This window comes from Brachyhypopomus gauderio, chromosome 11, assembly GCF_052324685.1.
Source record: "Brachyhypopomus gauderio isolate BG-103 chromosome 11, BGAUD_0.2, whole genome shotgun sequence".
Lineage (NCBI taxonomy): Eukaryota > Metazoa > Chordata > Actinopteri > Gymnotiformes > Hypopomidae > Brachyhypopomus > Brachyhypopomus gauderio.
This window is the reverse complement of record NC_135221.1, coordinates 22,808,195-22,822,313: the sequence shown is the minus strand read 5'-3', so window position 1 is coordinate 22,822,313 and position 14,119 is coordinate 22,808,195. Positions and strand designations below refer to the sequence as shown.

The 14,119-nt window shown below is 43.1% G+C and overlaps 1 protein-coding gene across 1 annotated transcript; it reads left to right on the top strand.

Moving 5' to 3' along the window:
• Positions 1 to 2,377: 2,377 nt before the first annotated feature.
• fhdc2 (FH2 domain containing 2) lies at positions 2,378 to 12,754 on the top strand. Its single transcript, XM_077022756.1, has 12 exons — positions 2,378 to 2,558; positions 3,903 to 4,438; positions 4,831 to 4,892; positions 7,535 to 7,637; positions 7,912 to 7,997; positions 8,214 to 8,314; positions 8,504 to 8,574; positions 8,655 to 8,762; positions 9,260 to 9,330; positions 9,434 to 9,551; positions 9,996 to 10,160; positions 10,950 to 12,754. The coding sequence occupies exons 1-12, from the start codon at positions 2,537 to 2,539 to the stop codon at positions 12,549 to 12,551; spliced, it is 3,045 nt and encodes a 1,014-aa protein (XP_076878871.1). The 5' UTR covers positions 2,378 to 2,536; the 3' UTR covers positions 12,552 to 12,754.
• Positions 12,755 to 14,119: the final 1,365 nt, after the last annotated feature.

The following is a 14,119-nucleotide window of genomic DNA, read 5'->3' as shown; positions in this document are numbered from 1 at the left end:
TAGTCTCCGTTGGTTGTACTGGATATCCCTCTAGTCTCCTCCGTTGGTTGTACTGGATATCCCTCTAGTCTCCTCCGTTGGTTGTACTAGATATCCCTCTAGTCTCCGTTGGTTGTACTGGATATCCCTCTAGTCTCCTCCGTTGGTTGTACTGGATATCCCTCTAGTCTCCTCCGTTGGTTGTACTAGATATCCCTCTAGTCTCCTCCGTTGGTTGTACTAGATATCCCTCTAGTCTCCGTTGGTTGTACTAGATATCCCTCTAGTCTCCTCCATTGGTTGTACTGGATATCCCTCTAGTCTCCTCCGTTGGTTGTACTGGATATCCCTCTAGTCTCCGTTGGTTGTACTGGATATCCCTCTAGTCTCCTCCGTTGGTTGTACTGGATATCCCTCTAGTCTCCTCCGTTGGTTGTACTAGATATCCCTCTAGTCTCCGTTGGTTGTACTGGATATCCCTCTAGTCTCCTCCGTTGGTTGTACTGGATATCCCTCTAGTCTCCGTTGGTTGTACTGGATATCCCTCTAGTCTCCTCCGTTGGTTGTACTGGATATCCCTCTAGTCTCCTCCGTTGGTTGTACTGGATATCCCTCTAGTCTCCTCCGTTGGTTGTACTGGATATCCCTCTAGTCTCCTCCGTTGGTTGTACTGGATATCCCTCTAGTCTCCGTTGGTTGTACTGGATATCCCTCTAGTCTCCTCCGTTGGTTGTACTGGATATCCCTCTAGTCTCCTCCGTTGGTTGTACTGGATATCCCTCTAGTCTCCTCCGTTGGTTGTACTGGATATCCCTCTAGTCTCCTCCGTTGGTTGTACTGGATATCCCTCTAGTCTCCTCCGTTGGTTGTACTAGATATCCCTCTAGTCTCCGTTGGTTGTACTGGATATCCCTCTCCCTTTCTTACATTAATGGTTTTTTTCTTGGTCTTGGTCTAAGGAGTTTAAATGGGATCACCTTTATACAAAATATAAATTAACATTATGATTTCTAAGATGAAATGTCTTGCCCCAGGCATGGCCCCAGCCCTAATCCAACTGCAATTTAAATACTGTGTCTATACTTCAGGGTGGGACAGACCAAATATTCTATAAAAATATCTTCACACTCAGATTGACATTTCCACCAACAAATCTAAGCATCAATAAAGACTGTTTGACTTTTACTTATTTAGCTTAGATACACAGTCCACATCACTTTTATATAACATATAGTTGTTTTTATGTGAATCAGGATTTGCATCAGGATTTGTTAGGGTTTTTGCCCCATGTTGATACGTGTTGATCTATGTGTTAAATAAAAAAAGTGATCATAATTTTCTTCTTGGTGGTTTTGTGGCCATGTGCTAACATACTGTTAATTAATATGATGGGTTTATTAAATAATATTGTTAATTAATATGATTAATAGGAATTGTGTTGCATTTGGTGCGCAGAAGAGAGTGTGTCTGTCTAAAGAGAAAGCAACATTCTCTGATATATGTTTGTTCTGGATCTGAGTGTCCCTAATTTCTCACATGGAAGAGAACCAAGGAATTGGATTCTATAAGGATAATCTTGCTCTGTTGACAGAGACCTTTCAGCAGTTTGTGTGAGTAGGCTGACCTGTGAGGAAAGTTATCGTAGTGTAGTAGCACCTCCAGCACCTCTGTTGAATGGATTGCCCCGTGACTCAACACTTGCACTGTCATTTAATAGCCTTACTTGTCTACACATAGCCTGACTCCAGGGATCTTGGCTTTCCTGAGGTTCTTCATTCTCATGGAAACACTTGAACTCAAATGCTCCCCTCTTTGATTCCCAGGATCACCTCTATTTGATACTCACCCCACTCTCCTCATGATCAAGGCTTTCAGCACCTGAGGGGACGACGTCCATGTCCAGGTTTTCATTGATAAAGCTGAAAAGGAGATTAGATTCCTAGAAAATTGAGTGAAATTTAATGATCTTCTCATCATGATTTCTCGGTGGACAAAGTCCATACTGTTTAATCATATAAGGGTAACTGAAAGAATTCACTTAGTTTATTAGATAAGATATAAAGCATTGTTTTACATTTGAGTACTCCTCACTCACAGACTACTTACGAAGAGTTCACATTAAAATTCAGCATCTTGGGTAGTACAGCAAGTTGCTATTTGAGTATGCATGAACGCGCAATGAACCCATTCAGTTTGATTTTATGGCGTTTATTAATAAATACTTCAGAACTGGGCTGGCTGGTTCATAAATAAATCAATGACAGTTATATGTTAAGGAAGCTCATATTACATTTGAAATGAAGTAAAGATATAGTGATATCCCGATTCAGCTTCAAAACTAAAAGCTGTGTAACAGCTCTGTGTGATCACCTGTACAACTTGTTGACCCAATGAGCGCGAGGCGGTGTCGCGCGCAGGCGCACCTCCATATCGCACGAGACGTTTGAGTCCTGGATGCTTTAGTTGGGATGCCCTGCAGTGTCTATAACACAGAGAAGTAGCGACTGTGGTACTGGATGACTTAAGGATTTCAGTGGGACGTTTGCTAAGAAAATGAATGAGGTTTTCCGAAGCAAAATGTAAGTATCTTAAGTATTTGATTAACTTTAATCATGAGAAATACTGATGGTCGTAAGTAGTGGAATCAGCAAAGTTGTATTTTTGTGTATCGTGCTTTGATCAGGTAGATCACACATTTTAGCATTGTTTTGTAAAGCAAAAAGAAGCCAAATAATGCATTCTCTATTATTCTTATTACTTTACATCTGTACCTCGTGAATTTTGTTAAATATGTTTTTCATGAATTTTTTAAAAATATGTCATTGTTTCTTTCAAATATCAAATCAGTATAATAGTAATCTTGAGAAATTAAACGACGATACATAGCATATAGAATACGCTAGCGAAGATGTTGAATACTCTTAGCATTTGAGAGAGCAATCTGGAAGAGATTCAAACTGCTGTCAGATTTGGACGATTCTTTTCATCACTGATTAATCGTCAACTCGCACTAGCTAGCAAGTGATGTACTTGGGTTGCGGTATTCCTGAGTCTACTCTTGGCAAAGAAGTTCAGTTTTTTGTTTGTAATTCAACTTTCTAATTTTACATTGGCTTACTTGGAAGAGCGCACTCACGTGGTGCCTATGGGGATTATTTGGTCATGCTGGGCATAGTTATTTAGTCAGACACTTTGTTGTCCTGATATTGTTTGTGGATCTGCGCTTTGATCATATTTTCTAGTTTCAGTTGGACGCTTATTCCCGTCTAGCCCTTTACTTTTTAAATAGCTGTGGAATACGTGATCGACATTAAACGTCAGAATCTTGTAGATCTCTTTGTTATTCTTCACTCGCCCCGGTATCCTGTTTGTAATTAAACACTAAAAACTAAAGAATAAATCTGCGTTTACCAGATGTATGGTATCGTGGTATAACCAAACAGGCCTAAACACGCAAGTTGAAGAGTGAAATACACTTGAGCGTTCTCATTTAGTACTTTCCTCAGCACCTCTGAACTCCTCAGGTGAAGAAATGAATATCTGGAGCTACTGACGGGCACGAGCCCAGAGCATGAGTAGCCCACATATGATAGACCATGGCGTCATTACAAGAGTTGCCAGGTGTTTGAGAACTTGGGGAGGCGGCAGTACACAACTCGAATGGCATGCTGACCTTTTCGAAGGTACACAGACTGAGAGCATGATGTAATCTCTACTCTTCCAGCTTTTGTCCATGGAAGTGGTTGTTCATTGCAACCTGGCTGTAAACAAATCCTCGGTGTTGATGGTTTGTGTATAGAGCTCAAAGTAGCTTTTGAGAAAAGGGAATGGGAGGGTTATGGCTGCAGAGACTCTATGTGACACAATTTGATATCTGTCCTGTTTGTGACCGTTCTCAATCTCATGCTCTCTTGTACCTTCAGATAAGCATCGGAAATCTAATAGGAGACAGCCTTGGAGAGAGGGCTGCATAAAGTTAACGTGTGGACACAGGCTGCTTTGTGAACTCTTTAGGCTGTGCCTGACCTCTATGTGCGTCCCCCTCCACGTGGATACCAAGGGCTCTTGGGCTTTTCATGGGACGCTGCTTGGCAGAGCCGGTAGCCAGGCATCAGAAGTGAGAGCCATGGACACTACTCCAGTCCCACCACCACCGATTCCCCCTCCACCACCTCCACCACCCCCCCTGCCGGTCCCAGCTGCCCCCCTCAGGCTAGGCCCTGCATGCCGGCAACGACTGCGTCACCTCAACTGGGAAAGTATTCCCAAGGAGCGGGTGGAGGGGCGCACGAGTGTGTGGAGTGGCTCCCTGGGCAGTGATGAAGATGATTTCCCCATAGATCTTCAGTCCTTAGATGAGCTCTTTGGCCAAAAAGAAGCCCGAAAGCCAAACCGGGCCAACAGTCTCAAACGCAGCCTGCGCCGGTCCGGCTCCCCACAGGAGTCCGCTGCTGACAGGGTGAGAAGGGCCTTTGATAAGCATCCTAAGAGAACGTCTGGTTCAATTCTTAAAAATTTAAAAAGGTGAAATCTTAAGAATTACTAAGATTGGAGACTTTATTAGAAATGTACTGTCTCACTACTAGACAATAATCTCAATAGTGTTTTTAGTAAATAAGCAGGCAGCCTAATGATGTAGTCAATATCAAGGCATCAACAATGCACTTTCTCTACAACCTTTCACTGGTTGATGCAATTTGATGTTTACATTTTACACTTTGCCATTCTTCAAAAATATTGTTTTAATATAACATGCATAGGATTTAGAAAGAATAAGAGAGATGACTAATTTGTTTAATAATGAACTTGCTTCTATAATGATCCATCTTTCTGTCTGTTTTACAATGACAGGTATCCCTGCTCGACTCTAAGCGCAGTATGAATGTTGGAATATTCCTACGACAATTCAAAATGTAAGAATTATTTTACATTAATCCTTATTGTTCGCATTTCATTTTTCACACTGCATATAGCTGTCCAAGCATGTAAATCTAAACTCTAAATGCAGAAATGATGATGATGTGTGGTAGTAGTGACTGGAGGGAAGAGGAAATGGAGGTGTGTTGTATTGCACTATAAAGAAAAGCTGAAAAAGCTTGAGTAGTGGATTGCCTTCTTCAGGAGAGTAGTGAGTGTGGTGAGGAGGGGGTAGTCAGCTGTTGAGAGTGAGCAGTGGTGTCTTTTTTTCTTCATGCCAGAAGGAACAGCTGGGTTTGATCATAATGTAGGACGTCAAAGCTTCAGCTGTTTAAGCCCCAGCAGCATGTAAGGCACAGACCCTCTGCAGAGAGGAAGCTGTTTGTTTGAATGATGTCTCATGTTTCGTATTAAGTGTTTGCAGAGTACAAAACACCTTCTCATGAACTTCTTCTGAACTGCCACTTTCATATGGATGCATCACAATAAATCGATGGATGTCTGCATCCATAAAATTACTTTTTTTTAATGATTGCACTATTTTGAATGAGCTGAAACATCACACTCCATTATTTAATTACTGATCCCACTAGGTTATTGCTTTTAGGGTTGCAATTTAGGTAGCAATTGCTACATCCAGTTATTTGTACTGCTGACTAAATTCTAATTGTAATGAGTGAATGTCTCTGAGCCCAGCCACTGTCCCCAAGCTCCTTCATTAATGGTGTTTAATGAATGGCTATGTTGTCTTATCATGAACAAAGCTGAGTGAACTAGATTAATCGACTTTCAGTTAAATAGATGCCTGTTATATTTTACAGTAACCAAAATAATGTTGGTATATTAAAAGTGAATGGACTTTTTAAATTTCTTTTTGTTCAGCTCATATGCTTACCTGTCAGAACTAGTCCTCAGTGTGGATACAGAGTCACCTGACCGTGTCATCAGTGAAGAGCTCAGACTGATATCTGCCAGAACTTGCTCCAAGAAGCATTGTTTAAAAGTGCTTGCACAGACTAAAACGTTTGTTTCCACTCTCATTTATGTATAGTGACTACACAGACTGCTGTGCAAAAGCCACTTTGGGAGTGGAATTGGTATGAATTATGTTTGCCCAAGCCCTGCCCAGAGAGGGTCTTTTGTGTACACTTTCATATATATATACTACCGTTCAAAGGTTTGGGGTCACCTAGACAATTTTGTGTTTTCCCTGAAATCTCATACTTTTATTTATCAAATGAGTTGCAAAATGAATAGAAATATAGTCCAGACATTGACAAGGTAGAAATAATGGGTTTTTTTTAAATAATTTTCTTCTTTAAACTTTGCTTTCGTCAAAGAATGCTCCCTTAGCAGCAATTACAGCATTGCAGACCTTTGGCATTCTAGCTGTTAATTTGCTGAGGTAATCTGGAGAAATTTCACCCCATGCTTCCAGAAGCCGCTCCCACAAGTTTGATTGGGTTAATGGGTACTTTTTTCGTACCATACGGTCAAGCTGCTCCCACAACAGCTCAATGGGGTTGAGATCTGGTGACTGCGCTGGCCACTCCATTAACGATAAAACACCAGCTGCCTGCTTCTTCTCTAAATAGTTTGTGCATTTGGAGGTGTGCTTTGGGTCATTGTCCTGTTGCAGGATGAAATTGGCTCCAATCAAGCGCTGTCCACAGGGTATGGCATGGTGTTGCAAAATGGAGTGATAGCCTTCCTTATTCAAAATCCCTTTTACCTTGTTCAAATCTCCCACTTTACCAGCACCAAAGCAACCCCAGACCATCACATTACCTCCACCATGTTTGATAGATGATGTCAGGCACTCGTGCAGCATCTTTTCAGTTGTTCTGTGTCTCACAAATGTTCGTCTGTGTGATCCAAACACTTCAAACTTTGATTCGTCTGTCCATAACACTTTTTTCCAATCTTCCTCTGTCCAATGTCTGTGTTCTTTTGCCCATATTAATCTTTTTCTTTTATTAGCCAGATATGGCTTTTTCTTTGCCACTCTGTCCTGAAGGCCAGCATCCCGGAGTCGCCTCTTCACTGTAGACGTTGACACTGGCGTTTTGCGGGTACTAATTAATGAAGCTGCCAGTTGAGGACCTGTGAGGCGTCGATTTCTCAAACTGGAGACTCTAATATACTTGTCTTCTTGCTCAGTTGTGCAGCGGGGCCTTCCACTTCTCCTTCTACTCTGGTTAGAGCCTGTCTGTGCTCTCCTCTGAAGGGAGTAGTACACACCATTGTAGGAAATCTTCAGTTTACAGCTACAGACGTTTACAGCTAGAATAGTCATTTACCACATTAATAATGTATAGAGTGTATTTTTGATGCATTTAATGTTAGCTAAATTGAAAAAAAAAAAACTGCGTTTCTTTCAAAAATAAGATTTCTAAGTGACCCCAAACTTAGTGTATATATATATATACATATATATGCTAAGTGCATTTGCGTCATCTTTTCTGTCCCCATTGTGGCTTGGGCCTTTTTCTGCTCACCAAATAAACTTGTTAGGAAGGATGAGATGGTGTCTTTATTCAAGTGTTAAAGGGGGCGTTGTAAAGCACTTTGCCCCCCATAGCTAACGGGGTGACATGCCTTGGGGATGTTGTGAAACTTGTCTCTCCTTTGTCTCCAGCGCAGTCAGAGAGATTGTAGCAGATATTCAGCGGGGTTGCGCTGAGCGCTATGAAGCTGAGAAACTGACTGAGCTCTGCAAACTTCTGCCTGACAGCGAAGAGGTAACGTGTTTGTTTTCTATCTCATCTAGCACACTGTACCCCAAGAATCACACTGCTGTCTCCCCATTTCCTGCTCAACCCATTACATGAGGAAGGAGTCAGTGGTTTGGAATATTCCCCCACACCTGTCTCATGCTGCACTTTGCAATTAAATTAATAGTTCTCCAAAAATGCCATTGTGAGGTACATTCAGAAGAAGTTACAAACACTTAGGTGCAGTATTGAGTGCTGTGTGTTGTTGTGAAAGGTCTATTATAATACCCCTTTCTTCCAGGAAGCACGGTTGAAGAGGTTTAACGGAGAACACAGCGTGCTCGGAGAGCCTGACCTGTTCATGCGCTTACTGGTGGAAGTACCTAAGTAAGAGGCTCTACAAAATGGCCGTTGTATTGCTCCAAACTGAACTAAAAACATTCTTATGAATTGCCTCAGTAACTATTCTACACCAAACGCACCGTCTTCTACCTACTCATAGCTGCCTAATTTCAACATTTCCTAGCTGCCTAATTTGATATAGAGCCATCTGGCTCTATTTTATTAAAGTCAGACTGACTGCTGCTCCACTTGCTCCATCAGCTTTCGCCTGCGTCTGGATGCCATGATCCTGAAGCAGGAGTTTGACCTTGCTGTGACCTCTCTCTGCGTGGCAGCCAGATGTCTGGGGGAGGCAGCCAGAGGTATAACTCTCCTTTCAGGGTAGTCTGGTTACCCCGTCCCACTTCAGATCCCTTCATGAATCACTGCCGTGTGTCTTTCCGTGCCACTAAAGCATCTGAACTCCCTTCATTCTACAGCTCATTAGACTTTTAAACTGACAGATTGTGGCTGTTTCTTATGTTGCCAACATGATGTTATTTTGCTTGCAGAGCTGCTGAGCTGCGACAAGCTTCACTCCATCCTGCGTCTGGTTCTAAAGGCTGGGAACTATATGAATGCTGTAAGTGTGTGTGCGTGCGCTGGGTGGGTGGTCTGTTCAAGAAATGAGCACAATCACACTGAGCTCATCTCTGTCCACAGGGAGGTTACGCAGGTAATGCGGCAGGTTTCAGGATCGCTTCCCTGCTCAAACTAGCTGATACCAAAGCCAACAGACCAGGCATGAACCTCCTCCATTTTGTGGCCATGGTACGCGCCGCCATCCCTCACTCCTCTGACACGCCGTGTCCTAACCGGGCAGGTCTCTCCAGTCTTAATGATAGTCTACTTGGTAAAGGAGAGGTACTGCCACTGTGTATCTCTTTGATCTATTTGAATGGGATTGATGGGTTCAAGTTACTGTACTGACGTAAGAATGTTGATGACTTTGTGGGGAGTGTTTCATGTTGTAACACGTGCTTGGGACTCCGGAAAGCTACATTTAATAGTACATAGTAGTACCTGTAGTACTGTATTTGGGTCACGAGCATTAATAATGATTTGTCATTCTACAATAAAGCATAGCTTGTAAACTGAATAATTGTACATGGGGCATATGGTACCACTTTTTATTTCCCACTAACATAAGATTGATGTTTAAAAACACTTACATGCATCTATAACGGATAAAAGTAATATAATAGATCAAATCGATGTATAGTACTATAGGACTTAAGAACACCAGTATGTCTGCGCCTGCACTGCAGGAAGCTGTGAAGAAGGATGAGGACTTGCTGACATTTCCAAGTCATTTGAGTCACGTCAGTGCAGCTTCAAGGTTGGTTATTTAGCCATACTGCTAGCCAGAAAGTTATTGCACATGTCACCATGTCATCATGTCAATGTTCACTGATGTGGCAGTTCTGGCCTTTTCTGCCTAGGTTGTCTGAGGAGTCTGTACTAGACGATCTGTCCCGGTTACGTAGCAGAGTTGCAGCATTGAGAATCAGCACACAAACGGAGGCAGAGATTGAAAAGCAGACAAGGACATTCCTGGAGGCAAGAGCTGGGTTATAGCCATATGGTCTGATTACTATATTGTTAAACAACGCTAAGAGCTGGGTTATAGCCATATGGTCTGATTACTGTATTCTTAAACAATGCTATGAGCTGGGTTATAGCCATATGGTCTGATTACGGTATTGTTAAACAACGCTAAGAGCTGGGTTATAGCCATATGGTCTGATTACTATATTGTTAAACAACGCTAAGAGCTAGGTTATAGCCATATGGTCTGATTACTATATTGTTAAACAATGCTAAGAGCTGGGTTATAGCCATATGGTCTGATTACTATATTGTTAAACAGCGCTAAGAGCTGGGTTATAGCCATATGGTCTGATTACTATATTGTTAAATAATGCTAAGAGCTGGGTTATAGCCATATGGTCTGATTACTATATTGTTAAACAACGCTAAGAGCTGGGTTGTTCTGTCATTCAGGTTGCAGATGTGAGGTTAAACGAAGCCCAGGAGGAGATTGATGGCTTGCGCAAGACTAGCCAGGCCTTAGTGGAGTTTTTCTGTGAGGACGAAAGCTCTTTCAAACTGGAGGAGGCCTGCCGCATCTTCCATTGCTTCTGCCATCGTTTCCAAAGGGCTGTGCGGGTGAGAACGAACCTGAACTTCAAGCAGATGCTCCTAACTTGTCCTTGAAGGGACCCCTAGTCCCGTAGTACATCGCTGATTAACATGGACAAAATTTGGAAACTAACATAAAATATTTGGATTTGAAACACACTTAAAGTGGAAGCCCAGTTATCAATTAACATTTGAAATAAGTGCTTATATAAAACATATTCTAAAGCATCATACAGAAATGCACATCACACGTCCAGCAGTAAATGTATATCACACGTCCAACAGTAAACACACATCACACATCCAGCAGTAAACGCCTTGACATATAGTGACCATTGATATTGTTTTTTATTTTCCCTTTTTTTGTAAGCAAGGCAACTTTATTCATACAGCACCTTTCTTACTCACTGGCAATTCAAAGAAAAGAAGAGGCTTATAGACCCGAGGTCTATCACCTTGGGAAGGTGTTGCCCACAAAGAAGAGGAAATGTCAGCTCAAATCCTTATTAAATTATTTATATTCTTCTGGTATAGATAGAGATTACACTAAAATGCAGAAATGTATAATAAATCAAGTGCTAGAAATTGAAAATAAGATTCAAAACAGTCTAATAAACTCTCCAGAACTTTTATTTGCAGAACTATTGTAGACCTATTTTTGTACCCTGGAATATATGGAGAAATTTTTCTGTATTTTTTTCTGTTTGTTTTGTCATTTTTATCTATTATTACAAAAACGCCTGATCCATCTTTCCATGAAAGATGTTGTTTTCTATTCATGCCTTGATGAGCTGATTCCTCCTTGTGTCGTCTCAGGAAAACGTAGAGTGGGCGGGGCAGGAGCAGCGGCGTGCGGAGCGGCAGCGGGAGAACGCAGAGAAGCTGCACTCACTAGCGCTCCGCAGCCTCGAGCAGCCCAGCGACCTGGAGAGCACACTGACACGCAGCCTGAGCCGCAGCTGGAGCAGACGCAGCCGCAGACACCCACCGCAGGGCCCCAACCTCCAGGAGAAGAGCTCAGACTCCAACTCCCAGCAGCACTTTGAGTCTGCTGGACAAGATCTTTCACAGGTCCTCTGTTCAGAGGGCTGTAATGGAAGCTCTATACTTGATGGACGTGTGCTAATTAAGGACCACAGTAATGCTGTAAGTGGCCAGAGTGGAATTAAAATGCACACCAGATTAGAGGATTATACTTTAAGAGAAGACCTCACGTGCAGCCTTCATGGACAAATGGTGGTTATGCCACACATCATAAAGAGTCAAGCTGCTGCTTCTAGATTGGGTCCAGGGGAAGTGCCCAGAGATGACTGCTTGGATTGTCCAGAAGAGACCAGTAGTTCAAAACAAAAGGAGCTAAGGAATGCTTCCTCCTTCACAGGACTTTCTAAAGTATCAAAAGTTGAAACGCCAGTTCACACATCTGAAAAGCTTACACAAATGGTGTCTGACACCTTAACAGAAGCAGAGAAACTGGGCAGAGTGGCTGAGGCTGGTCCTTCACAGCTGCTGTCAGAGACCAGAGGGGCTCTTCAGGGTGAGACTGACATGCCCTCCAGGCCAATGGCAGAGCTGTGGCTTGGGTCTAGCCTTCCTAAAGTCACACCGCAGCCTGCCCAGGAGCTAAATCCAGCCTGCCCAGATGGTGAGCGTGTGTACCCGCAGTTGTTAGAAACGGTGGAGTGTCGCACTCTAGTGAAGGGCCTACGTTCATATGAGGCCTTTTCACCCAGTGGGGTACGTGCTGCCCCCAGCCACTGCTCCAAATGGAGGAGAGAGCTGCAGGACAGGCCCAGATCTCCACCACCTCAGGAGAACCCAAGAGCTGGAAAGGTGTTCACTCGGGGCCCTAACAAAAGAGGACTGGCAACCACTCGAAGTGGGCAGTCGAGTAGCACAGGCATCCAAAAAGTGCGAGCCAAAGCGGAGAAGGGTCTTGTTGAGGGACTGCTCACTCCTCGTGCATCACGTCTCACCCCTACACGTTCATCTTCCACACGCTCATCACCAACCACACAGCTCCCTGGCATCCAGAGTGAGCTCAGGAGAACTAGCAGCGTGCGAAATAAGGTCAATACTCCGGTTGACCAGCTAGTAAAACGGGAGCAACAGCCTGCTGAGAAAGCTGGCCAGGATAAAGACAGGGTGATCCCTGGACATGAGGTGTTTGTAAGGGGTTCACCACAGCGTGTGTCAAAGCGGCTTGCGCCCATCTCTGAATCCCAGAGCCCGTGCCAACCTCGTACAGTCCATAGCCCAACAGCAGCAAACGCGAAGACGATCCGGACTGCTGTGATTAACGCAGCTAAAACCAAAACAAGCAAGACTACAGAGGCTGCCTCCCCCAAAACTACGCTAGGAACGAGAGGTGCTGGCCCAAATGTCCCACGGCCTACTACTCAGCCAATGTGGAGGTGATATTGTTCAAAAGCTTTCAGTTTGTAATGACTGACTTAGGTTATCACCAGAAGCCTTCAGTACCTAGTGATACTACCTGTGTGTATGCATATGTGTATGTGCATGGGTGCGTGTGCGTGTACGTGTGTGTGCCTGTACGTGTGTGTGCGTGTACGTGTGTGTGCGTGTGTGTGCGAATATGTGTGTGTGTGTGTGTGTGTGTGTGTGTGTGGGGGGGGGGGGGGGGGGGGGGGGGGGGTTAAATGCACCCAGGTCCTCTGTTGCACTGAAGTGCCATTAGATGAAGCTATTTGTTTGTTTTTTCCCTCAGAAAGAGACCAGGGCACTGAAATAGATTCTGAGGACGATATTCACTCCTCTTGAGTCTTCCACTGAGCCTGGTAATTTATCCTAAACGTTTCAGCACACTGACTATTAATGACATGAAAACACTTGATATAACAGCGCTGCCTTTAACTTTGCACACTACCTCTGAACACCTAGCGTGCTCTTCACGGGCTGTGGAGCGTCTCTGAAGGGAACTCCTGCTTTGTCACTCTAACCCTTTTGTACTTTGTACTTAACAGTCTAGTCTAGCTCTGAATAGTATGATCGAAAGTATTTTTTTGTGTGTGTGTGTTTAATTTTCAGTATATCACGTGACATTAAGCAAAAATGTCGAAGCATTAGAATGAGACATGGCACTGTTGTGTAAGGTCATGCCATAATGATGTATCTGCTATACCATTATGGCCACTTCACAGTGACTGAGTAGTTTAGATTGACTACAGATTTATTCATCAAAAGATTAAAATTAAAGTAAGTTAAGGATATGTGAAGGTCTACTGTATGTGTACATCTTAATTTAAAGTCCCAAAGCTGTATGATGTTGTCATGTACGAGTTACTGCTTGTACTGGACTGCAGTGTTTCAGTTCTGTCTGTGGTCGTGGGGCTTTGCCTTGTTAACTGTCCTCAACCTGATGCACTTTAAGAAATGAGAGATTAATACTAGTCAAATGCTTCATTGTTTTTGTGTTGAAGAAGAAATAACACAATCAAAATCTCCACTGTAATATTTGTAAATAAATAAAGGTGACAACGACAACTTTGATGTGAATTGGTCCACAGTTATGCTTCTTATGTGGTCATAGTTCATTTGAATGACATACTGTTTTCCCCCCACCCAAGAGGCATTTCCAGAAATTGCATAGAGGTCTGTGAACAAAGATGAATCACCTGAACATGCCTGTCCTTGAGTTATACTCACTCTTGAGTTATACTCACTCTTGAGTTATACTCACTCTTGAAAGATTTGCTGATTTAGTTAGAGAGGGTACAAACAGTCTGGTCATTTTTAAAGTGCTAAGACTTCATGCCCTGCCCCTCAATTTCACTACACATTGCCCCCACCTCCATCTCTTGACCTGATTTGTAAATGTTGCCATGGAGATGGTCAGGCTGTTCTGGAGAATTCCCCCATGGAATAAGAGGAGAAACATTTATCCAGGCATCAGGGTGGGAAAGTTCCTTTAATAGGGTAGAGTGACGCCAGATCTGTTGGGAAAAGCAATAAAAATCTGGTGTCTC

Bases quoted from the DNA above. Each gene is read 5' to 3' on its own strand.
- fhdc2 (XM_077022756.1), top strand. From the start codon at position 2,537: ATGAGGTTTTCCGAAGCAAAAT. The intron at 7,998-8,213 runs GTAAGAGGCTCT...TTGCTCCATCAG, and splicing joins TTACTGGTGGAAGTACCTAA to CTTTCGCCTGCGTCTGGATG. The intron at 8,315-8,503 runs GTATAACTCTCC...TTTTGCTTGCAG, and splicing joins TCTGGGGGAGGCAGCCAGAG to AGCTGCTGAGCTGCGACAAG.